At 45.1% G+C, this 24,378-nt stretch overlaps 1 protein-coding gene and 1 long non-coding RNA gene across 3 annotated transcripts in view; one reads left to right on the forward strand and one right to left on the reverse strand.

Moving 5' to 3' along the window:
- Positions 1 to 12,643, reverse strand: part of DAW1 (dynein assembly factor with WD repeats 1) — a 38,853-nt gene extending 26,210 nt beyond the window's left edge. Inside the window, exons 1-2 of one of the 2 annotated variants that reach the window (XM_045854491.1) lie at positions 12,573 to 12,643; positions 2,576 to 2,648 (exon numbers count right to left, since the gene is read on the reverse strand). In XM_045854491.1, the coding sequence (XP_045710447.1) occupies positions 2,576 to 2,643 (68 nt within the window). In that variant the 5' untranslated portion in view covers positions 2,644 to 2,648; positions 12,573 to 12,643. Of the gene's footprint in view, positions 1 to 2,575; positions 2,649 to 11,213; positions 11,334 to 12,572 lie in introns of those variants that run through there. The other variant, XM_045854490.1, reaches the window with a different exon arrangement.
- LOC123829000 lies at positions 10,331 to 21,938 on the forward strand. Its single transcript, XR_006787535.1, has 3 exons — positions 10,331 to 10,475; positions 19,386 to 19,481; positions 19,681 to 21,938. It is a non-coding gene; the product is annotated as an uncharacterized LOC123829000 (long non-coding RNA).
- The last annotated feature ends 2,440 nt before the right edge of the window (positions 21,939 to 24,378 follow it).

The raw sequence follows: 24,378 nt of genomic DNA on the forward strand, positions 1-24,378 counted from the left end.
CCCTGCTTCAGCCTTTGGTCTGTCACAGGTGTCCCTGCCCAGCAACCTTTTACCCACCTACCGCTGTCTCAGTGTCTACTTCCCAGAAACTCAAACTCTGGTGAGTATCCTCCCTCTCTCCATCAATAAACACTTCCCAAGCTCCAGTGTTGTGCAAGGCGTGAGCTAGGAGATGACTCAGTCTGTTCACATTCACTGAGAACCTGCTGCCGCCGAGGTGCTGGGAGTGTGTAAGATACGGTCCTGGCTCTCAGGAAATACACAGTCCACCAGAATATTTGGAATGGAAATAAAGCAGAGACGGTTTATAATGATGCCTTTGATAAATTCCAAGACAGTCAGCTGGTGAAAAAATCATGCTTTCATAAGAATTAAAAACATAATAATGCCTTTTGGAAAAGTTTCCAACAAATGCTATGAATCGGTACAGATTTCTTAGCAAGATCTCAATTAACCAGGTATTTAGCCCACACACCCCAACCCTGCAGTCCAATCCTAATTGCTGTTTTCCAGCATAGTAGCCCCAGTGTGGCATATATAATGCAAGCATTTTTGGTGCAGGATACTTCCAGATTCTTTTATTTTTTAACTGACTCTTTTTTAAGATTTTATTTATTTATTTTTAGAGAGGGAAGGGAGGGAGCAAGAGAGAGAGAGAGAAACATCAATGTGCAGATGCTGGGGGTCATGGCCTGCAACTCAGGCATGTACCCTCACTGGGAATCTAACCTACAACACTTTGGTTCACAGCCCGCGCTCAATCCACTGAGCTACACCAGCCAGGGCACTTCCAGATTCTTGAGCAGAACTAGAAAAAAGTATATACACTTTAAAAACAAAACCTTGAGACGTTTATTGACATTATAGGATGACTACAACGTCCTAAAGATCTATGCTTTTTAAACACAAATCTGCATTGTTCTGAATCTCTAGCTGGAAGTAGCCTCTCGTGTCAAAGTTTATCTGCACCGCTCACAGGATGTACTTCTGTTTCGTACAAATTGTTTCTCAAATTAGGCAATCGGCCCACGGAGGTAGGAATTACAATTAGCATCTTCATAGCTTCTCATAAACTGGAATCTAGGACTTTACATGTAGAAGGTGCAAATATGTCATTACTGACTAAAAAAAAAATGAGTGTCCTAACAACGGGACTTTGCACCTGCTGGCATAACCGCACGAATAATATGTTCCCTTTACAAAAAGAGCAAAAGGGCTTGATTTAATCCGAGGCCTTGTCTTCCCTGAAAATAGGTTAAATAGGGTTGATAGGATTGATGCAGACAAAATTCAATGACATTATCTTTGCTACTGTTTACTCTTTGATTTAAACAACAAAAATGCCTCCTGAGGACTTTCTTGGGAATAACACATGGACCCCACCCTAAGCAGCCTGGTCTCAGCCACACCTGTTCTCCACCTAAGCCAGATTCCAGACCTGGCAGCTGCCCTGGCCAGCCATGAGGCCATTCGTTTGGGTTTATTTTAAAACTAGAGAGCAGCTCGCTACTGTTACATTTTGGTTCTGTGCGAGGGCCCTTTGCTGACAGTCTCTGGTCCCCTCCCAATGAACCAGGACAAAGCAAAAGGACAGCCACAGTGGAAAATCACTTATTTCTCTGGGGTGCTACTCTAAAACACACATCGCGGTGTTTTTGTCCTTTTTTTCCCTCTCCCACTGAGGATATCTTCGCCTTATCTGAACGCAGGCTCACACAGGTATAACCACTATTCTGATTCTGTCTCTCGAAGCGGAGTTTTGCATACGATCTCCCACAGGGAATGGGTCCTGGCCAACACGACCTCACCGGGGGATTTCCTCTGCGCACACAAGCTTCAGAGACAAAAATCTGGTCCTCTGAACCGTGGCCCAGGGCAATTCATGAGGAAGAGGGCGTGCAGCCGGCGCTATCAGACGGTTATCTACCAAGAAAATAACAAGCTCAGTAAAATTGTTAAAATTTAATGACCAGCACTCCTCCAAACTGTCAAAGTCATCAAAAACAAGGAAAGCCTGAGAAACTCTCACAGCCAGGAGCAGCCCGGGGAGACTTGCCAATTGAAAGTCAGGTGAGATCCTGGAGGGGATCTTGGAAGAGAAAAAGAGGTTTAGGTGAGAGACAAACAAAACAGACCTGAATAAAAGACAGTTTTAAGTTAACAGTAACATAGTACTATTATTGTGGTTCATTACTGTACCAGTACTGGTTCATTAATTATTGACAAATGTACTGCACTAATCTAAGATGATAATAACAGAGCATACTGAGTATGGGTGTGTGGGGAATTTCTCTTCACAACTTTTCCAAAACTATTCTAAACTAAAAGGTCTATTTTTTTAAGTTGTATTTAGAAAAGGAAAGGACAGACTAATGATCCATTTTCCACCTTCTCCTCACTAAGCAAAACACTCAAGTAGCACTCACTGAAACAAGCAGAAATAACACCGCACAGAGCATTTCTGAAAGCAATGCACTGTCTGAATTCACACCGCTCATCCACACATCGCCTGGTGTCAGGCGTTCCCATGAAAGACTGGACGTGATACACATGGTGCGACGTGCAGCCAGCTTACCTGGGACGGAGATCGAGCAAATCTATGGATTTGGTCTTCAGTTCCCCACTCTTCTCATATTCCAACATAATCCCTGTAAAAATAAACAAACAAACATGCTATAAAACATTTACGACAATTGATGTCAAAAGTTAATCAATCTACTTTGACAATTTGTTTTATTTTTATCTCTCAATGTTTTGAATTTTTCAAAACATGCACAGTGATGTCTGATTCTAAAACAAGAGCATGCAAACTCATTATTTCTTGGTCCTTCCTGTAAATACAAGCAAATACCCGTGAAATGACTCATCAGAAAAAACAACTTAATTGAGTTGGGTAGAAGGCAGACTGGTCGGATGCCTCAAGGCTTGAGGAATGACAATGTGGTAAATTCCCTGGATTCTCTTTTTATCTCCCTGCAGACACACACTGCGGACCGAAGGCATACAGCAACCACAAGAAAGCTTGCCTGCTGTGGCCAAAAGACCGAGAAGGGAGCTCAAACAAAGAATTAATGGGGAGGCCTAACCGCTGCTGGGCAGCTTGTGCCCCTGGTTGCCCCATTCCCACCGCAAAGCCGCACCCAGCAGCTGTCTGATCTGCCCGTAGCAGACACAGCAACAGAGCCCCAGACTTGTCCAATGTGCGCCCCTCTGCTGGGGCACAGATAGCCATCCTGCTCATTTCTAGCAGCATTAGGGAAGAGCTAGGATCTTTCAGACCCCACTTAACAACCAGGCCATCTGTGGGCAGTGTCATCCACCTCCAGGAGGGCAGCAATGAAGTCCCTGGGTGTCCCAGATGCCACACTACAGCCAGGTACCTAAGCAATGCGCCTGCCTTTCAAGTCACAGGCATAACCAGGGCCAGGGTTTTGTCCCCCACTCCCACGTCACCCAGTGAGGACAGGCATATTGGGATAAACCTTCTGCCCTTGCAAGTGGTACCAGCAGAAACTGAGCAACAAGCAGCCTTGGCAGCATCAGAAAAACCAAGCAGACCAGGGCAGCATTGCAAGGCCTCAGGAAACTAAGCTGCTATTGGAACTAAAGCAAGCCTGTGCTGGTGAGGAAAACAATGTCCGCCATTAGAGATTGGGGCCACTGCTCAATTTGTAGAGAGGAATCAGCAGCTTCACCTTCCGCTGCTTCTGTACCATTCATGCAAATGTCAATACATTGAAAATGCAAATATCATTATTGTGAAAAAAGATAGGATCCTGAGGCCCCACTTTGATGAGGTTCCAGGGCCCCTACAATTTGAGAATCACTACACAATTTGTTATAACAGATGCCAAATTAATCTAGGGAGTTAAAGTAATTATAATGATGTTATATTTCAAAATTTGAAAATTTACCAAATATTATAACAAGAAATTGTGATTCTGATGCAAAATGAGATCAATGTAATAGAACCACCTTTATATGAGAAGTTTCTTTATTTTAAAAATTAAGTCAAGGTAATATTTCAAATTAATGGGGGAAGAATAGATTATTCAATAAATAGTGATTTAAAAATCAGCTGAATTTTGAAAAAATAAATCTATAATTCTACCACGTGATGTACAAAAATACATTCTAAGCTGATTAGAAATTTTAGGGACTTCCGGTCAAGATGGACGCATAACTAGACACATTTTGCCTTCTTGTGCAATCACAGAAAGAATTACAGCTAGGCTTCAAAACAAACAACACCCAGAACTGTCAGAAAACCAAACTGTATGGAAGTCCAACAACCAAGAAAATAAGCCACATTCACCTAGATGGGTAGGAAGGGCAGAAACTTGGAGATGGATGGAGAGGCGAGGAGACATGGAGAGGCTGTGGCAGAGACAGAATAGGTGAACCCACATTCACATGTGGTGGATAAAAACTGGGAGAGATGACTGGGGAGCAAGTGATCCCAGGCCCAGCCAGCCCTCACAACCCCGGGGATCTAGCACCAGGAATATAAGTCCCCATAACTTCTGGCTGTAACAACCACCAGGGGACGGGGCAGTGGAAAAAACTGCCAAATTTTCAGGAGATTCCACTTAAAGGGCCTGCATGACCTTAAAACATATGCAGACCCACCCACTCTGGGATTCAGCACCAGGGCAACAGCTGGAAGGGTGCCAGTCACATACAGGGTGTGGGTGAAGTGACTGGAAATAGGGCAAGTACCAGGCAAACCTCCAGAAGCTAGAGAGCAACACTGTCTCCCTCTGAGCCCTCCCCTCATACAGAATCACAAAGCAATGAAGGAGGTTGCCCCACTCTGGCAATTACCTAAAGCTCTGCCCCACAAAATTTACAGGTGTTTTTTCTAAGACAGAGAATCAACACAACTCAACCTAATACGCAGAAACAAACACAGGGAGGCTGCCAAATCGAGGAGACAAAGTAATATGGCCCAAATGAAAGAACAGATCAAAACTCCAGAAAAAGAACTAAATGAAATGGAGCTAACCAACCTATCAGATGCAGAGTTCTAAACACTGGTGATCAGGATGCCCAAAGAACTCATTGAATATGGCAACAACATAAAGGAAGAAATGAATGTTACACGAAGTGAAATAAAGAAAAATCTACAGTGAACCAACGGTGAACAGGGGGATGCTGGGACTCAAATCAATGATTTGGAACATAAAGAAAAAATGAGCATTCAACCCGAACAACAAGAAGAAACAAGTAGTCAAAAAAAGCAAGGTTAATATAAGAAGCCTATGGGACATCTCCAAATGCACCAACATCTGAATCACAGGGGTGCCAGAAGGAGAAGAGGATGAGCAAGAAACTGAAACTTATTTGAAAAAATAATGAAAGGAAACTTCCCTAATTGGCAAAGGAAATAGACATATAAGTCCAGGAAGCACAGAAAGTCCCAAACAAGTTGGACTCAAAGAGGACCACACCAAATCACATCATAATTATATTACCTGAGATTAAAGATAAGGAGAGAATCTTAAAAGCAGCAAGAGAAAAGGAGACCTTTACCTACAAAGGAGTGCCCATAAGACTATCAGCTGATTTCTCAAAAGAAACCTTACAGGCAAGAAGGGACTGGCAAGAAATATTCCAAGTAAAAAAAAAGCAAGGACCTACAACCTAGATGACTCTATCCAGCAAAGCTATCATTTAGAATGGAAAAGCAGATAAAGTGCTTCCCAGATAAGGTAAAGCTAAAGAAGTTCATCATCACCAAGCCCTTATTATATGAAGTGTTAAAGGGACTTATTTAAGAAAAAGAAGATCAAAACTATGAAGGTTAAAATAGCAACAAATTCACAACTATCAACAACTGAATCTGAAAAAAAAACCAACAACAACCAAAAAAAAACCCCTAAGCAGACAGCCAGAACAGGAACAAAATCATAGATACAGAGATCATTTGGAGAGTTATCAGCTGGGAGGGGGAAGGAGGAGAATGGGGGAAAAGGTACAGGGAATAAGAAGCATAATTGGTAGGTACAAAATAGACAGGAGGGTGTTAAATACAGTACAGGAAATGCAGAAGCCAAAGACTTACATGTACAACCCATGGACATGAACTAGAGAGGGGATTGTCAGAGGGAAGAGGGGTACCAAGCAGAGGGGTGCAAAGGAGAAAAAAAAGAGACAATTGTAATAGGATAATCAATAGAATATATTTTTAAAAATATAAACAAATAAATATCTTTCCCTGAATAAAAAAAAAGAATTTTAATATTAAGAGTAAAATATAAATTGGTATAAATAATAAGAGTATATTTTTATCTTAGTGTTTGTAATTGGCTTATTAAGTATGATGCAAAACTCAACAGCTAAAAAAGAAAAAATTGATGGATTTGTCTGAAATATGTTAAGCTTCTACACAGTAAAGATACCACAAAGTTAAAGACAAAAGATAATCAGAAAAAAATAATTTTAACTATAAATACAAACTTAATGAATTTAATATAAAACTCAAATAATTTTAATTTTAAAATATTGACAAAAAGCTTGAACAATTTGCTAACAAAGAAAAACAGTAATCATTAAATAGACCCCAAAAAATAAAATACCCCTAACTTCAATAAGAAATATTGAAGCTATCCTTTAAATGCATTAGCTATGCATTTTTCATGATTTGGTTATAAGTATTACTTTTACATTTAAAAAGTAGCAGAAAAATAAGAACATGGAGAAAAAGTAAGAAAAATGATAGGGATCAACATTAATAGAATATTGATTCTTAAAGATCAAAATCCCCATAAAGTTGATTGAAAACTCCATAGACAGTACCTTGAAATGTACAACATTTCTATCAATTTAAAGCATCATTGTCATCAAGGACTCTGTGAATTTAAGTTTTTTACAGTATAGATAAGAGTACTCAATATTTACTATTTATTATTGAGAAAAATAGGGATTCAGTAACAGTTGAGTAAATAAATGATATAAACAAAGAATTAGTAATATAATCATGATCTATAGCTCAGGAAAAAATGGAAAGAATTAGCATTTGATAGCCCACCCAGCATAATCTAACATCTACAGGAAACAAATTTTAAAAAGATAGCAAACACATTTATACAATTCCACTGTCTTTGTTCACAACTGTCTTATTTCTAATGAAATGAAAAATGTTAAACGTCTTTAGGTTGACTACCAAAAATGAGTTGGGCTGATATACAACTGGAATCTCAAAAGCGAAGTACAAAATCCAAAACATGTCCATTAACTTTTTCACTGTGGCAAGTGCCAAGGCAGTGTGGTCCCCCTTCCATGCTCACTGAGCTAGCACGTGGGAGGAGGCGGGGACACAGGCAGTAAAGAAAACGACCATAAAATACACAAAGATGTTCCTGAAACAGGTAGTCCTTCAGCAATTGTTTCCCACGGTATCTGAATATTCCGGATCTTCCCCTGGTTGTGAATTATTACTCAACAGGTGTAATTCCCAAAACTCGGAGTTAAGGAGCCACTAACCCCACAATTCTGCAATGTAGTAAAAGGCTAAGCTTCAAAAGACGTGAGGATTCCTTACTCAGATCCTATTCAGTCAACAGAAACTTTTAAAGTGCTGATAACATTCATCAGTTTAATTAATGTTTATTTAATTCCTTCTCCTGGCCATAAAACAAGGGACTCTACCCGATAAATAAAAGACAAAGGCTGTTATACCTGAGTCATTTGGAAAGCATGTATTCAACACCTACTCTTCGTGAAGAGAAATGCTTGTGAATTAATGACTGTAGCCAAGATGAAAAGGAAATGCCTGGTGTTTCATTAGTCACGTTCTTGCTCCGTACCTTTAGTCAGGAATTTAGGTGGGGGGAGGGATCATTCAGTGGATGCCAACAAGACAATGCTCCTGACCTACACATTGCTCAAAGGAAGGTGGGAGGATTGCAAGGAGAGGATTAGCAGGCGAAACAAAATTGCTTTGTAGACCAGAGGGATAAAGGTACCACGGGGATGATTCAGCGGTGAGTGACTTTTTTCCTATTTACAACATTATTGCAGCACCCACCTGCTCTTCAGAAGTACCTCAGAAATCTGCATACAATGCATGCTCACCAAAGATTGGAATGCAAAAATTAAGCATCTAACATGCTAAGTGATATGCCCTCATTAGAAGATAATCATTAAGGCAGTAGTCGCAAGCAGGAGTCTAAAGCTTGAGTCTCACTTGAGTCAGATGGCCGTGAGAACCCTGGACTCTTACAGCTGGAATGGACCTTGGAGATCACGTCAACCTAGTCACATTGCAGGTGGAGTTTTAGGCATTCCTAACACACATCATCTCACTGAACTCATTCATTTATTCAACAAATATGGACGTACCCATATACGCATCATGCTCCATTTGTAGTGCTAGAGGTATGGTGGTAGACAAAATAGACAAAGTCCCTGCCCTCATGAAGCTTCTGTTCCAGTTGGGGAGACTAAAATACATACATAAAATGATGTTGAAATGAGGTAATGCTAAGATGAGGTAAAGCAAGGAATGGGCTATAAATATCTGGAGAAAAAACTGGAAATTCTAGAAAGGGAGGTTTCACATTACTACTTACTTTTTAGGAAAGAGCTTTAAAAAAATGGTGAGAGTGCTATGCAGGTGTCTAGGGGAAGCTGATCACCAGGAAAAAAAAAAAAACAGCAACTACAGAGACCCTGAGCGGGGCACAACCAGCCCATCCAAAGCACACCAAGGAGAGTGGTGTCACTGGATGGGGAAGCAGGGGGAAGCAGGGGGAAGTCAGGGAGGCAAAAGCAGGTGAGGATCCTGTAGGGCCTTGGACATTATAGCCTCAGAGGTCATGGTCCTTTTACTTTAAATAAAAGCCACGGGAGAGCCAAAGAGCGACAGGATCACGAGTGTGTGGTGATGGTGGTAAACAAACCCACTGGCTGCCAGTCATCTACCACTGTGGCACATACAAGTATGTACAGTGCACAATACTTGATGATGATAATAAACAACGATGTCACTGGCTTCTGTATTTACTATACTTTCATCATTATTTTAGAACATACTCTTTTTGCTTATATAAAAAATGTTTGCTGTGAAACAGCATGCTGTGTTATGCCAGCAGCAGCTTTATACATCTGTGTTTACCACGCTTCTTGATTGCATCATTTTCTCCTGTGCTTCATTTAAACTTGCGTTGTCTTGTACAGTCAGATGCTGTGAAGGCTTGTAGTCTGGGAGCAATAGGCTATACCATCTAGCCTAAGCGTGCGGTAGGCCAGACCATCTAGGTTTGTGTAAGTGCACTCTATGATGTTTGCACAAAATTGCCCAAGGACACATTTCTTAGTATGTATCCCCATCATGAAGCAGTGAATGACTACATGTATTTTGAAGGTGAGCTGCAAGGGTTTGTTATTGGACCTAATGTGGAATGTGCAAGAGAGGAGAAAAGGATGAGTCCACAGCTATGGCATGAGCCATAGAGCTAGCATTGACCTAGGTGAGGAAGACCGCAGGAGGCCCAGGTAAGCAGACATCGAATGAAGTCAGGCAGGCAGGCAGCTAGGCACTCAGGACTGCAGGGGGAGGGGCGGGGGGGGCGGTCTGAAGCCTTGAGAATAGATGAGATCACCTACCTAGTGAATATAGATAGAGAAATCCAAGGACAGAGCTCTGGGACACTCCAACATGAAGAGCAAAACAAAAGAAGAGATGTCAACACGAGGCACTGAGGAGTGACAATGGAGGAGAGGATAAAACAGGTGGCCCGGACGCCAAAGGAGGGCAGAAAGGACAAGTGGGTGGAGTGCTGCTGTCAGGCACAAAAAGGCAAGGACTGCGGTGCTATTAGGGGATTCAGCCATTTGGGGGTGATTGGGGGTCTTGAAAAGAGCAGTTTCAGTGGGGCAATGAGGGTGAAAACGTGGTAAAATAATGTTCAAGGCCCAAGGGAGAAGAAAAACTGGAAACAAACAACACGCTTTCCAGGAGGTTTCCTCTGAAGGGAGCGAGGTAAGTGGCAGAGTAACCGGAAAGGGTCAGAAGACCTGGGAGATGGGTGCCGGTGTCACCATCCGCCTGGCCGCTGGACAGGTCCAAACAAGTTGCCCGAGTTGCTAGATTTTGATACAGCGAGAGCAGTTATGATCCCAGAGCTCAGATCCTTGACCTACACTCCACAGCAAAGGAATGAACGCAAGACGTTCATTTATCACTCTATTTATGGGAACTGGCACCAGACCACACCCAAGCAAAGACCAAGTCAGGTTGTGGAATGCTTAAAGAGAACAAGCTGTTCATTTCAATTTAAAATTTTCTATAGACTACCTCTCATATCTAGGGCCTTCTTGTGTTATTTTAATTGGAATTCTAAAAGGAAGAAAATGAGTGTGTTTCCTACAGATGTTCACTTCACGTCGGAGAAAGTCACCCACCAGGTCCATCTTGTCGCGAGACCTGAGCTTTTCACTGGGTGCGTACATGTGGTCATCTACTGCCTCTGGTAAGTTTCCCAGACTTTTTACTTTAGTTTCTGATTTTCCCAAGGTGATGTCTGAATTAGAAGTCAAGAGTTCTGTTCCTATTTCAGTCCCTAACAAGCTGGGTGACCAGTGGACTTCAAATATTCTGTAAAGGTGACCATAACCTCGCCTATGAAACAAGAGATCTAGACAAGTTTATCCTACTGAAACTATAGCATTCTATAGGGGCTTCCTTCATCTTTTCCTTAACTCATTGGAAGCAAAGCCTAAGGCCTTCTTTCAATCCCCACTCTATAATAAAGTGTCGATGGATTGATACGGGCAGTTTGGAAAACGGTCACGAACGTAATGCCACGTTGAGCGTGCGTTTTTCTTTCCATGCTCCACACACGTCGACTTTGATCAAAGAAAACCAGCGTGGCCCTTGCGGGTGTCTTCCCTCGCAGAAACCAACATCCCAGAACATCGCCAACCCCCGCCTCGCCCTCCGCACCCCACATTCCTAACTAACCAGAAAGCGCTCGAACTCAGCAATGGAAAGGTTTAGAGACTTCCTAAGAGAGTCATTTTTAAAGTTTTGAGTCAAGGATCTGAACGAGTGAGGAGACCAGGCAGGGAAGCACCCAGCTTCCTGTCCCGCAGGGACCCCTCATTCTGGGGGCGCGCTGCTCTCTTGGGCCCCGCACCCTCTTCCACAGCAGACCCGCCCAACGCCGGAGTCCAGGCTCCCACAGGAGGTGGAGGGGTCCGGCCGGTACCTGGCGGATAATAACGGAGCAGGAGGCTCTTGAGCTTCATTTTCTCGCTCCGGGACCCCAGGCGGAGCCAATTCGTAGTCATGGAAACGGCCAAACAGCGGCAGGAGGCCGGGGCGCATGCGCGGGCGCCTGGGCCGGCTACCGGGTGCAGAGCTTAGAGCCTGGTGCTGCTCGGGTTGCAGGTGACCCAGGGCGGGAGGGGAGTCCGGCCCAGCGAGACGCGCGCAGGGAGCACGACCTGCCCCCGCCGTCACCTGCGTCTGCCTTTGGGTTCCCAGGGGCAGCCGGGGGCTCGAGCGCGCGGTACCGAAACAGCACTTCCATCCACGTTGCTGCCTCCTGAATCTGCACCCCTGGGTGCCTGGGGTGGGCAGGGACCAGGTCCCCTCGTGTCCTTAGTAAGAGTGACCTCATAAGGGCAGGCGAGCAGCTGGGGACCGCCGGCCTAGGCCACTGCCTGAGCTGCAAACCCTGTAGTCCACTGGGTTCCAAGAAGCAAGGATGGGAGAAAAATCCCTTTGTCATTTTCCATTCCTGGGTCCTCCTCATCCCCTGCCCCTGTGCCCACAAAAGCAAAATGACCTCAGTGTAATAGCCTACATTTGCCGACGTGGGGCCATACACTGTACCAAGCGCCTATACACCTATACTCGCCCAGTCTTAACAAAAGTATGAATTATGCACCATTTATGCCACCCCCATCTCGAGAACGAGACAACTGAGAGTTGGAGAAGGTGAAGAACTACCCCAGGTCTCGGTCAAGTGAGCGGCGGAGGGTGGGAAGGCGGTGCGTCAGAAGCCTACACCTGCGCTCTGGACCCCTGCTCTCCAGGCCTCCGCTTGGCCTGTTCTATTTCTTGCCACCATCATCACTCACTTGCCCGCCCCCTCCAGGGCTCCTCAGGAGGGCCGTGGACAGGGGCAGGAAGAGGCAGTTAGGCAGACCGTCCATTTCCTTGAAGGAATTTGGCCTCCAAATCCCTAAGTAGGAATTTCCCAAACTTAAGCAATTCCTGCACCCAGCTGAGCCTCATTACTTCTCAGAGTCAGAAGGCACTAAAGTTGCCTTACTCTGAGAAAGCAGCGTTCTCTGGAAAAGACAGTAATGCTAGGAAAAATAGAAGGTGGCAGGGAAAGAGAGAAACCACATAAGACTCCATAAAAGAGACCCTAGGCGTGGGTCTACAGGACCTGGGCGGGCCCGTTGAGGACAGGACCCCGTGGACATCATCAGGTTATAGAGTCTCCAGATTTCGGGGTCAACTCTAGGACATATAACACCCTCAGAAGGCCGGAGAGATGAAGGAAATGGGAAAGCCTTTGCTGCCCAGGGATACCAGTGGGCAGCACAAAACTCACCTCATCCCATCAGGAGTAAGCATCCACACCTGGAAAACGGGGAGCCAGGTGGAATCCAAGGTGCTGTGTAGCTCAAACCTCGCCCTAATCATTAAGGCTCTGGGAAAGGTCTAAGGAGGGAGGGGCGCAGAGTTCATCCATAGCAACAAGAGGCTCTTCGGCAGATTTTGTTCACCTATGTGACTGCTTAAGTTCGTGCCGTTTAAAATCAGGCCTATGGGAAAACAGTAACTGTAGAGTGGAGAAATCTGGCAGACACCGTTTAACCATGTGGTCAAATTTAACATCATCAGCACTGGGGCAAACTGACGTGGGTACTACCTGTTACCACGAACCGAAAGGGCACACCAGTCCCCTGAGGTTCCTGCCCCAATGCATTGCCTCCCTGGAATCATGAGGGGACATCAGAGAAAGCCAAATAGAAGAAAGTGTTCAAAATAACTGTCAAAGTCAAGAAAGGAAGGACAGGCTGAAAAACTATGCCAGATTAAAGGACCATAAAGAGATGGGGGGGGACACCTAAGTGAAACTGAGTGATCTTGGGATCCTGACCCAGAAAAAAAAAGTATTAGCTATGAAGGACACAACTGGGACAACTGGACGAAATGGGAATAGGGATCAGAGTTCAGATTATGTTAATATTATAGAAACACAGTTTAAGTTCCCTGATTTAGCTTATTTCTCTTTGGTTATGTAAGAGAATGCCATTCTTTTAAAAAAAAACACCTCAGATCTAGGGAGAAAAGGGTACAATATCTGCAATCAACTCTCAAAGAGTTTTGAAAAAATTATATATGAGTACGATGTGTGTTTGGGAGAGGTGTGAGTAATTGGATAGGCAGATTGATAAGAAACGACAAAGCCAGTAAACAAAATGTTGACTCTAGACAATTTCTTTTGAGAAGTTCCTTGTTCTACTCTTGCAACTTCTCCATATGTTTGAAATTATTCCAAAATGAAAAGTGGACTTTGTTTCCCACAGTTCAGAACGTTATCAGATACAGGTGACAATCAAACTGTTTGGCTCTACTTCTGTTTTCTTAAGAGAGTCCCAAGTTCAAGTTCACTCCCTGTTTCACCCCTAATTAAACCTCCAGCATCCTCTAATTATGGAACCAAGAGTTCCCATGATTATCGACTACCCTTCCCCACTCTTCATTTCTGGGATTTCCCCTACTTCCTTAAACCAAACTCACGGGTTGACCTTTTAATTCTTAAGGAAAGAGTGCCAGCTCTGCAAATTTGGGCATCTCCTCCTTGGCTCAAGAAGCTTAAGGCACGTTCTCCACATGAGTGGTTAAAGAACGTCCTAACTACGTCCCCACTGTATCCAGAGCCCTCCTTATCAACTCTGGGGCACAGGCCCTTGGAGCTGCGGCCCAGTCTTCCCGCAGCCGAGTTCAGTAACCCTCACTTTCGCCTTTACTTGAGAGTATTTATCTGGTTGTGCAAGCACTAGGACTGTCCATTGTTTCCAAAGTTCTCCTCCCAGTTCTCCCCAAGGACCTAGGCCCTTTCTGCCCTTGAATAGGACTCCTGCTGTTCTACCTTGCCAGCCCACAACGCTTGTCACGAGTACCCACTCTGTCCCCCATCCCCTTTTCTAGGAAGGCAGTGGAGCTGTACGCAGATGAAGTGGCAGTCCAAAGAGGAGCAAGTGAAGTTCATGAGTGCAGGCAGATTTCTCTCTTGGCCTTGGTTTAAGTTGAGGTTAAATCCGTGCTTAATTGACTCACCATTGACTCATTTCTGGAAGCTGCTGTGTGAACCTCTCAGCCTGAGTAAATGGTTGTTTCATTCTAAATTGGCCCCAATTTAGTTATGAATGATGTACAGAAATATGCAAAACCAAATCTCCTACATGGCCCAGGTGATGGGCACTCATCCCAGTGCACGGCTGACTGGGAATGACTTCCTCAGGGGGCTACTGCGGAGACCTTCCTCGCACTTTAAATCACTCCATGGCATTCTCTGTCGATCTGACCTTTGACACACTCACTCAACAATTGCCATTCATACGGATTTGTACAGATAAATGGAACATTTCACTCTTGGTTTCTTCCCACTGAGACCTGCCTTAAACAACCTGAAACTAAAAAATTAGCAGCATCAACTTTTCCCCCCCAATCCAATTCATTCTTGTGCATTAAAGCCACTCTGGGCTTCAGTTCTCACGCTGTCTTCTGGGCCAGCCACAGCCTGGGTATCAGCTGGAAACTTGTTAGAAATGCAAATCCTTGCCCCACCCACCACCTACAGAATCAGAAATGTTGGCAGTGAGGCCCAACAATCCTTGTTTGAACAAGCTTTCTGGGTGATTCGCATGAATGGTGAAGTTCGTAAACCACTGCTCTAGTGGAGTAAGTTACATTGGCTTGGCCAGAGCTGAGCAACACCGAGCGCTCTTCCCCTGTGATCAGGCCTTTCGTGTATTCTCAACCGTCTTCCCTGACTGCCAGGGACAGTCAGCTGGTTGCTTAGGCACATCCCTGGATAGGAATGAGACACAGAAAGACTGAGAAGGAAGTGGAATTCCCTAGCTGATTGGGTTTTAGATGCTTCAGTGCACGAGGAGAGACCAGTGGATGCCAGAAGGAGGGAAGGACAACAAGGTCCCTGGGAAGGATAGCTACGGGCTGGGGGACCTCTACAACTGGGAGAAGGAGAGAGGGAAGGGAGGAGGGCCAAGGAAGGGCAGCCAGAGTCAGCCTGGGGGACTCAGGGTCAGCACTGAAGTGGGATGGCAGGGCAGGAGTCCCAGCTGCAGTGGGACTGGATAGTTTCCACGTGACCCAGCTCCTCCGGGAGAGAGCCATGGCATAGATCATTGACGAACCGGGTCACTTGTCTTTGGGGTCCTCATCAAAAGCAGTAGATAGAAAAGAGAGGCCCAGTTCCCTCCTGGAGAGAAAGTTAGAAAGAGGACATCTGGGTGCTCAGAGCCTGACAGGAGAGGTCAGCTGTATAGATATCCAAGAAGAGGGGCTCAGGGGCACAGAGATGCCACATCCCTTTTTTACCTTCTTCCCACGCCAGCCCCCGCCCTGCTGAAGGACTCACAAAGTGTCTGATCTTGCCTGGAGCCAGAAAACAGGTGGGGCCTGGGGACCACTAATTGAATCATTCAATAAGTATGTATCAAGGACTACAAATGCCAAGCATGTTCCAGGTATAAGGTATAAGGGACCTAATTCTAAAATATATATATATATATATATATTTCAGGGAAATCACCTAGAGAAGGAATCAGACTTGACTTCAGGTGGGTTTGGAACTATTGCAGCCATAGAGAGGGACCCCATCTCCAGGTGTGACCACATTTGCATTTCACAGATGGGCTCCTACTAAGACATGTGGGTCACCCTGGCAGGGCCGAGAAACAATAGCTTTTCCAGGTGATCGAATTCCTTAGAGCAGAATACCCGACCTGAAGCCTGGCTCCGCCGTCTACCAGCCCTGCGATCTGGGGCTGAGTTCGAATATCCTATGGCTTCAACCTCCTCATTGGAAAGATATGATTGCAGTTCCCAATTAACCGAGTCCGTGTTGTTGACTCCATGAGTGTTAAGGATGGTGAAGATAACAGTAAGTATTATCTTAAGGTTGCTTGTGTGGAATTGGGGAAAGAGTGTACGCATATTTTTCACATTGTTGCCATTTAAAATGATAATCCAGACCGACAATGACTGTGATAGTCATTCACATGCAGTAGGAGTCCTTTTAATGATATTTGACAACAGGTGTACCTTCCTAGTTATGTTAATTAGTGTGAGAACAATTAGTCTAAATATTAAAACTAGTTTACATTCCTTAAGACATGACTATTTGCCCTGTAGATCTAAATATATCTCCTTAAAAAAATGGCCTGGGAGAACTTAGAAGAGGGGAGAACAATGACGGTTAAGAAGACGTGAACAAGGTTAAAAGAACATGAACAAAGGGACTCGAGGGGGACAGGACACCACCTTCTGTGCCTGGTACACACTTGGTCCTCCATTCATGCTCGACGTTTGAGGGTTTGGGGATCCGTTTAGAAAAGAAAGTAACTGATAATGTGCAGGTAGAGTTCAAGGGTAAGACAGCCAGATATGCCTTGATTGGCGTGGCTCAGTTGTTTGGGCGTCATCTGGAAAACTGAAAGGTTGCAAGTTCAATTCCTGGGCAGGGTACATGTCTCGGTCACCTGTTTGGTCCCAGGTCAGGGCATGTACAAGAGGCAACCAATCAATGTTTCTCTCGCTCTCTTTCTTACTTCTTCCCCCGTCTCTAAAAATAAATTTAAATAATTTTTAAAAGAGAGAGAGAGAGAGTCAGACACATGGAAATGAATTTCAGTTGCACGTGAAGAACTTTGTGCTGTGTGTCCAGCCTGGAACTCGGCTGTCTCCGAAGGTCCTGAGAATTTCCCAGCACAGGAAGCACTTCAGCTGAGGAGGCTGGATCACTGCAGAACACAGCGTTAAACTGGATGAGAGACAGGACAGGGTGAGAGGCCTAACTTCTTTTTTGATGCTACGACTCCATAATTTTGTACTGTCTGTGTTTTCACAAGAGAATAAATGTGGGAAGGCGAACAGCAGTGGATTGCATGCTGGAAGATGGAAGTTCCTGTCCTGACCTTCTCATCACTGACATTTAACTTTTGGTTACTCATCAGCAAATCATCGTCTTTCGTTCATTCATCTCTCACATAACACACAGCCAACTTATTCATGCTCTGGGCTGTTATTCTTGTTACTCCTTCCATCTGATAAGCCTCCCACGCGATCCATTCATTCTGAAGTCTTACCAAGGCAAGGATTACCTTCTCCACATGCTCAATTCAGTTTATGCAAGTGTATGGGGTAGGGGAGGGTTTCACACCTCAGACTCTGAAATACCCCTACTGGGCCTTTCCTGCCTCAAGCCCCCATCCAGAAGACGGCATCTGACCCCTTTCTGGTAAGTGCACTTGAACCTGTGCCTTTGGAAAAATTACAAAAAGTGTCACCTGTGGATGGCAGGATTCCAAAAGGTGTCCCTTCACCCTTCCAGGGCCTCCAGACTTAAGAGGGCACTTCCGGAGCTGGCCGGCCCAGGTTTCTCCCAGCTCATTCTCCCTGGCAGGGCTTATTGAGCTGCCCAGACTGGCCGCCAAGCCCAGCGGGCCACGATGGTCCCCCACCCTTGTCCAGGGGCTTACTGATCCTTCTATAGTGTTGTTCCCACAAAAGCCTTTACCCCTCTCACCTTCCCCATCTGGTTCATACTCTGTTTCCAGTGCATTTGCTTGCAAGTTGCTTTTCAGTTCAGAAGAAGTGGGGGAAAGATGGTGTGACGTGTGATTAGGGTAGACTTTCCGAGAGTTAAACTGATGATGCTGTTGGCGACTCTGTCCTCTTTAGGAATGGAGCATGACCTTGGAAGGACACAAAAATGAGTCAGAGGAGTTTGAAGTTTGCATGCTATTCTGCCACTTACTTAGCAAAGTCACCTTTAGAACTTCAGTTTGCTCTGCTTACAGTGGGGACAATAACAGTAGCTGCCTCATGGGATCCCCGTACAGATTAAATGACGTAAATACGTGCCGTGCACCATATACCCCTTGATGGTTCCGGCACCCTAAAAATCTTTAAACATTATTATACTGCAGCTGTCTACCTTGGCAACTGAATTACCCAACTCTGGAATACATGGTTTGCACAGTATATCTAAGTATCTAACCACTTCAGAGGATTTTGGCAGTCCAGTCATCGTGGTTACTTGGCTGCTGGCTAGCCCACTGGCAGTAGGGGACAGCAGTGTACACACGTTACATCTCTGAGCTGTAACACTTGCTCCCTCCCAAAGCCCAGGGCCAGGCCAGACAAAGGAGTTCAAGGCCTGCACGGTGTCACAGGCCTCCCTTCCAGTTTCCTGAAACTTGTTCTTGAAGGTCATTGCCCCGACATACCAAAACAGTAGATAAGACAGATTTTTGTTTACCGTTTTATAATTTTGTAATTACTTGTTGAGGTTTTGTAATGCAAAAGTATCTTTCTCTTTGCTCTGAAAGAATATCCAAAATTGGCGAGCTAGATGTCTTTATTGTTTTCTACTGCATTTAACTTTTCTTATGTGTTGCTGCTGTGTTCTTCACCATAATTTACTATATTTGAAAGAGGATTTTAAAAAACCATTATTTTTTGAATATATGATAAAAAAGGGATAATTATAAGTGACATAGCTGTAAGAAATCAAAACATGTGGTGTGAATAGCCCTGCTAATGACACACAAATTGCTAGCAGTGGGACAATGATCATTAACATTTACTGAGTGCTAGGTTTGCGCCAGGGCTGTTTGTATACGTGTATTATACCAATTATTATCTGATTTCATCTTCACAAAACCTGTGTGAAGCAAGGACCATTGTCCCCATTTAACAGATGAGAAACTGAGACCCGGAGAGGGGGGACAGCTTGAGCTTCCCTCTCCCTGTTTCGGGCCTTTTTATTTTATTTTACTTTTTTAAAAGATTTTATTTATTTATTTTTAGAGAGGGAAGGGAGGAAGAAAGAGAGAGAGAGAGAAACATCAATGTGCGGTTGCTGGGGGCCATGGCCTGCAACCCAGGCATGTGCCCTGACTGGGAATCGAACCTGCGATGCTTTGGTTTGCAGCCCACGCTCAATCCACTGAGCTACGCCAGCCAGGGCGGGCCTTTTTATTTTTATAGTAGGATTTTTGTTTTGTTTTGTGTTTTAATTACAGTTGACGTAAAATATTATAGAAGTTTCAAGTGTGTGTTTATGGCCTTTTTATATTTCTTAAAGATTTTATTTATTTATTTTTAGAGAGAGGGGAAAGGAGGGAGAAAGAAAGCAAGAGAAACACGGACACAAGAGGGAAACATCATCTGCACCCTCACCAGGGACCACGCCCGCAGCGCGGTAAGGTGCCCTGACTGGGAATCAAACCCGCAACCCTTGGCTTTGCGGGGTGACACCCCACCAACTGAGCCACACTGCTCAGGGCTGTTGATGACCTTTTTAACTAGTTCTTTTATTTAACCAACTATCTTGCTCGCCTGTTAGCCTAAAATTGTTTTTAAAGTTTAAAATTCGATTCTCTCCTACCTTTCCTTTTAAGAATGCAGCACTTTCGTGGCAAATGAAGACCTGCGCAGACAGCTTCACTGAGCCCAGGGAGTCAGCGGGGCCGCGTGGCACACGGTCCCTGCGGGACGCGCGGGGTGCTGTCTAGCAAACCCGGACGAGCATGGCGTGGCTGTCGCTCAGCCAGGATTTTGACTTCACATGCGTCTATTGAACGGAACACAGGGTTGCCACAAAGTAATATTTTAAAACAAACACAGGAAAATCACCCCACTGCAAATCCATGTGGTGACATCCTAATGCCCAGCGTGATGGTGTGAGAAGCGGGGTCTTTGGGAGGTGAGTGGATCGTGAGGGTGGAGCCCCGGTGAATGGGATTAGCGTTCTTATAAAAGAGGCCCCAGAGGGAGGTCTTGTTCTCTCACCCCGTGTGGGGACATGTCTGCAGCCTGGAAGAGGGCCCTCACCCAACCACGCTGGCTCCCTGCTCTCAGACTTCCAGGCTCCAGAACTCTGGGAACTGAACGTTCATTGTTTGGAAGCTTCCCCATCTGTGGTATTTCGTTATAGCAATCTGAGCAGACTGAGGCAAGCATCACCATGCCATCCGAACAATGTGGCTTCTGAACAGGGGATGGTGTCCCTGCTCAGGAATTAGGAAGTCACAGGGTTCCCTGTTCTGCCCACAGCCTCACCACCTGGGAGCCACGGGCCGCAGAGCACCAGTTCCAGGGTTGGTGGGAGACAATACTTGGTCAGATCCGGGTGTGTCAGCCCTGACATGGTTATTCGCTCCCAACCAGCAACCACAGTCAGAATACATTGTTTGGGGATCCAAAAATGGAAATACAGTGGTATCTCTCAACATTCCATCTAATAATTCATTCACAAAAGGTGAAAAGTTTGATTATCTTCAGTGCTGCTGGTTTAGAAGTCTGAGATGCCACAGACACGATTATTCCACCATCAGAGTCCACCTTGTTCCCATAGCTACGAACTGCCCTTTGCCCATTTCAGGCTCCTTGCGTCCCTGCATAAACAGGGGACAAAGGAGGGTTACCACTTTCACTGGGGAGATTAGAATGGTTACTAAGGGGAACTGGAGTTGCTGTTGAATTAGGCAGACAATGGGAGAATAGTCCTCAAACCAAGAAATCCTATGGGGTTGTCCCATATCATGTCGTGTCAAGTGGAAAAAGTCACCGGGAGACCAGGGGAACCAATACCACAAGGACCTCACTAAGACTCGTGCCCTTCGTGCGTGAAGGTTGAGTTATTCCCTGAATAAAGAACCGTAACCTGCCGAGGCCCTGGCTGAGGCAAAGAACTGGCAGTGGAGTGAAGAAGCTATAAATAACAAACACTAAATGAAGCCTCATGATCAGCTGTAGTTGACATATTTCTTCTCTCCAAGCTGTGTCATATCTTCGTCTTTTTCCATTTTCCCTCTTGCTTTACAGAGAGACAGTTTATCATTGTGTCCACAGGTTGGACTGTAACAGTACAAGATCGTAATTAAACTAAAGAGGGGAAGACAAGAGCCAGGGATGAAGGCTGCAACTGATGACACTTTGGGTCTCTGCTTTGGAAGTGAAGTTGCATGTATTCCCATTTGCATGAGGGTTGATTTCGCTATAATAATGAGAGCATTTTTGTGGTCGTTATTGCGGTTTGAAAGTGAAGTCCTGGAAGAAGGGTGTTCGCTGTTGTCAAGTAGCCAAAGGTGAGACTGTGGCAAAATCTGATACTGGCTTCACCCAGGCTATTCCAAACCCTTGTGCTGGGCCCTGATGCAAGCTGGAGGCTGAGAAACCAAAGACTACCTTTCCCAGACATCCTTCCAGCACAGATCTCCCATGTGACCTTGCCACCCCAGCCCTCTCTAAAATAGAATGGGAGAAGCAGTGGGGAGGCCCAGATCTGGGCTACGTTTTCAGCTGCAATAGAAATTTCAGGAGTGTTGGAGTAGAAAGATGGGAGTTTGAATCCTGCCTCCAGGTCTTATGAGAATGTGGGTAATTTCCCGGCCTTCTCAGAGCTGAGCCTCAGCATCGCAGATGCATACTAATAACCCACTATGGAAAACTTGTTACAGGAAATAAGTAAGATCGTGAGTGTAAACCCCCTGACAGAGCACCTGGCACATGGCATCAGATGTTGGTTCCTCATTCCTTAACAACTGAGAGATCTACCTGTTTAGCAGTTTGGTAATTCATCCAATCTTTCCCAGAGGTATAATGAGTGAAAAAAATATATATGCCACATTGTGAGAATGATAATAAAAGAATTTGTGATGTTATCTCATGGGGCACGAAGCCAGAAGAAATATCGCTCCAACTGGGGTCTGATTTCTTTTGGGGGGTGGGAAGTTATCTGAGCAAAACCCCGCTTTGAACTCAGGGCCAATGTCACGCCGGAACCTCTGGACCACATCACTGGTTCAGCAGGTATGCTTGTTAAGTCGTTCACAGGTGACCACGCCAGGGTTTCTGTGCAGCCCCTGCTACCTGCACCGTCACGGGTTCTTTCTCTTTTGAAGCAGGAAGTGCTATTTCATACACAACAATCACCTCGAGTGTTCTTTTTTTTTAGTGCTTTTCAAGTTAAAATTCCTAAATATGTTATTACATGCTCTCCACTTTCATGTTAAAGCAGGACTTATTTGAAATGATTGTTCTTAAAATTCACCCATGACTTAACCTTCAGAGGTCAAAAGAATAGAAATTCAAACTGTGTTTCTCCACAGTGGAAAGCACCACTTTTAAAACAATGAAGTGAAGTTAGCTTTCAGGGCTGTCTGTCCTGCCGAGCTTATTTTTCTAGAAGTGCTTCGCACCTGACAACCCGGAGCAGAACAAGAAAGCCATTCATTATCCGGTAACAAAATACACAGTGCGTGATCTACTTTCTATGACAAACTGCTCAGTACTTCCCAGCCCAAGGTGCAGGGAGGAAGTTTACCTTTGAGGATGGGTTTAGACAAGAGAAGGAACCCATTTTCTTTCAGTAAAATATTTCATTGGCCTGACGAAAGTTCTGTGTGATACTTAAATATCTGCACACTGTGTTTATTTAATCTTTTTAGTATGATGAGGAATAAAGCAATGAACAGATATTTAAGTATATACCCATGTAAGTATAGTACTTAGATATTATTTAATAAATGTGTTGATTCCACCCACTTATTAGTGGATAACAAGAAAGAGGCAAAGGGAAGAATAGAGGATAAAAAAGAGAAAAAAATAGCTAAAACAGGCAGTTATAGAGGAGAGAAAAGGAGATATTAAAAGAATAAGAGAGGGCCCTGGCTGGCGTAGCTCAGTGGATTGAGCACGGGCTGCGAACCAAAGAGTTGCAGGTTCGATTCCCAGTCAGGGTACATGCCTGGGTTGCAGGCCATGACCCCCAGCAACCGCACATTGATGTTTCTCTCTCTCTCTCTCTCTCTCTGTCTCTTTCTCCCTCCCTTCTCTCTCTAAAAAATAAATAAATAAAATCTTTAAAAAAAAGAATAAAAGAAAAATATAGGGCATATGAACAAAAGGAGAGAGGATGAGGTTAACTCTAAAATATAATAGGAAACACAGTGCTAAATAACCTGAATCAGACTCCTAGGTCCTGGGAGCAAGTGATCATAAGCATAGGTGACAAGCTGTTTATTTCCAGCTTCCCTAATCGCCAAGTGGGTGTGTTCACCACCGTACCCCTGACACCTAACCCCGGGACAATAAACCCTTGTTCAGAAACCCTCACTCACAGCATGAGGGATCGTCACAGAACCACGGAAGGTCAAGTTGCCAACACCTTGGACGGTTCCCACCTCCAGAGAGTCATTGTTCAGTCTATCTAGGTTCTTTCCAGCAATAGAGAATACACTTCCCTAGGCTTCTAAGGTCATCTTTCTTCCAATAAGACAAACCCTCACCTGTGTCCCCTACTCTGGAGCCTGGACCCAGCAAGTCTAACCTGCCGGTCTTTGACGGGACAGCCCAGCAGAAGCCCAGTGTCCTTCAAGGCCACCTTGAAACTGCGCTGGCCCCCCATGCCATCGTCTCCAGCGCCCTTTAGAGTACAGCCCTTCCCTCTGACAACATTTCCCCCTTGTTCCTTCTCCTGTTCGAAATATGGCTCATCCCCTCGGCACAGTCTGAACAACACCAAGGAGAGGGGCTGTTCCTGCCCTTCCTCTAGAGATCACACGTCGAATCTGTACCTGCAGGTCAAACGCCTTTCCTTTGAGCAGCCACATGGGAGTAGGAGAGACCGCCACAGTTCACAGGCCTCACACTCATAAATCGGTTCCCTTGTCCTTCTCCGGGAACACAGCTCTGGGAGACTGTCGGAACAGGAGGAGGAAGTCTGGCCTGGGCCAAGTCTCAGCTTCCTTCACGCACCAAGTGCACTTTTCCTTCCGAGCCTGCTGTGAGCAAGGGCTTCCGTGGCCTCACTCTCACGGCCAGCGTTGCAAGCCCCGACATCAGCTGCCCTGCTTACCACTCTTCCTGCAAACCCTTTCCCAGCCTAACTTCTCCCTCCCGCACAGCATTCTGGTCAGGTGGGTGGGTGCAGAGCCAGGCTGCATCACCACCCAACTGCATGAGGATAGGCAATTGAATTAACCTTTATTCCCTCTCTTGTACTATACCAGTGCCGGGCTCCTGGTGTCCTTATGAAACAGCAATACGTGCAACCCCCTAGAGCAGGACAAGGCACTCTGCAAGTGCTTAGGAAA

Source organism: Phyllostomus hastatus, unplaced genomic scaffold, assembly GCF_019186645.2.
Source record: "Phyllostomus hastatus isolate PE091 unplaced genomic scaffold, TTU_PhHast_1.1 phas_contig_137, whole genome shotgun sequence".
Taxonomy (NCBI): Eukaryota; Metazoa; Chordata; class Mammalia; order Chiroptera; family Phyllostomidae; genus Phyllostomus; species Phyllostomus hastatus.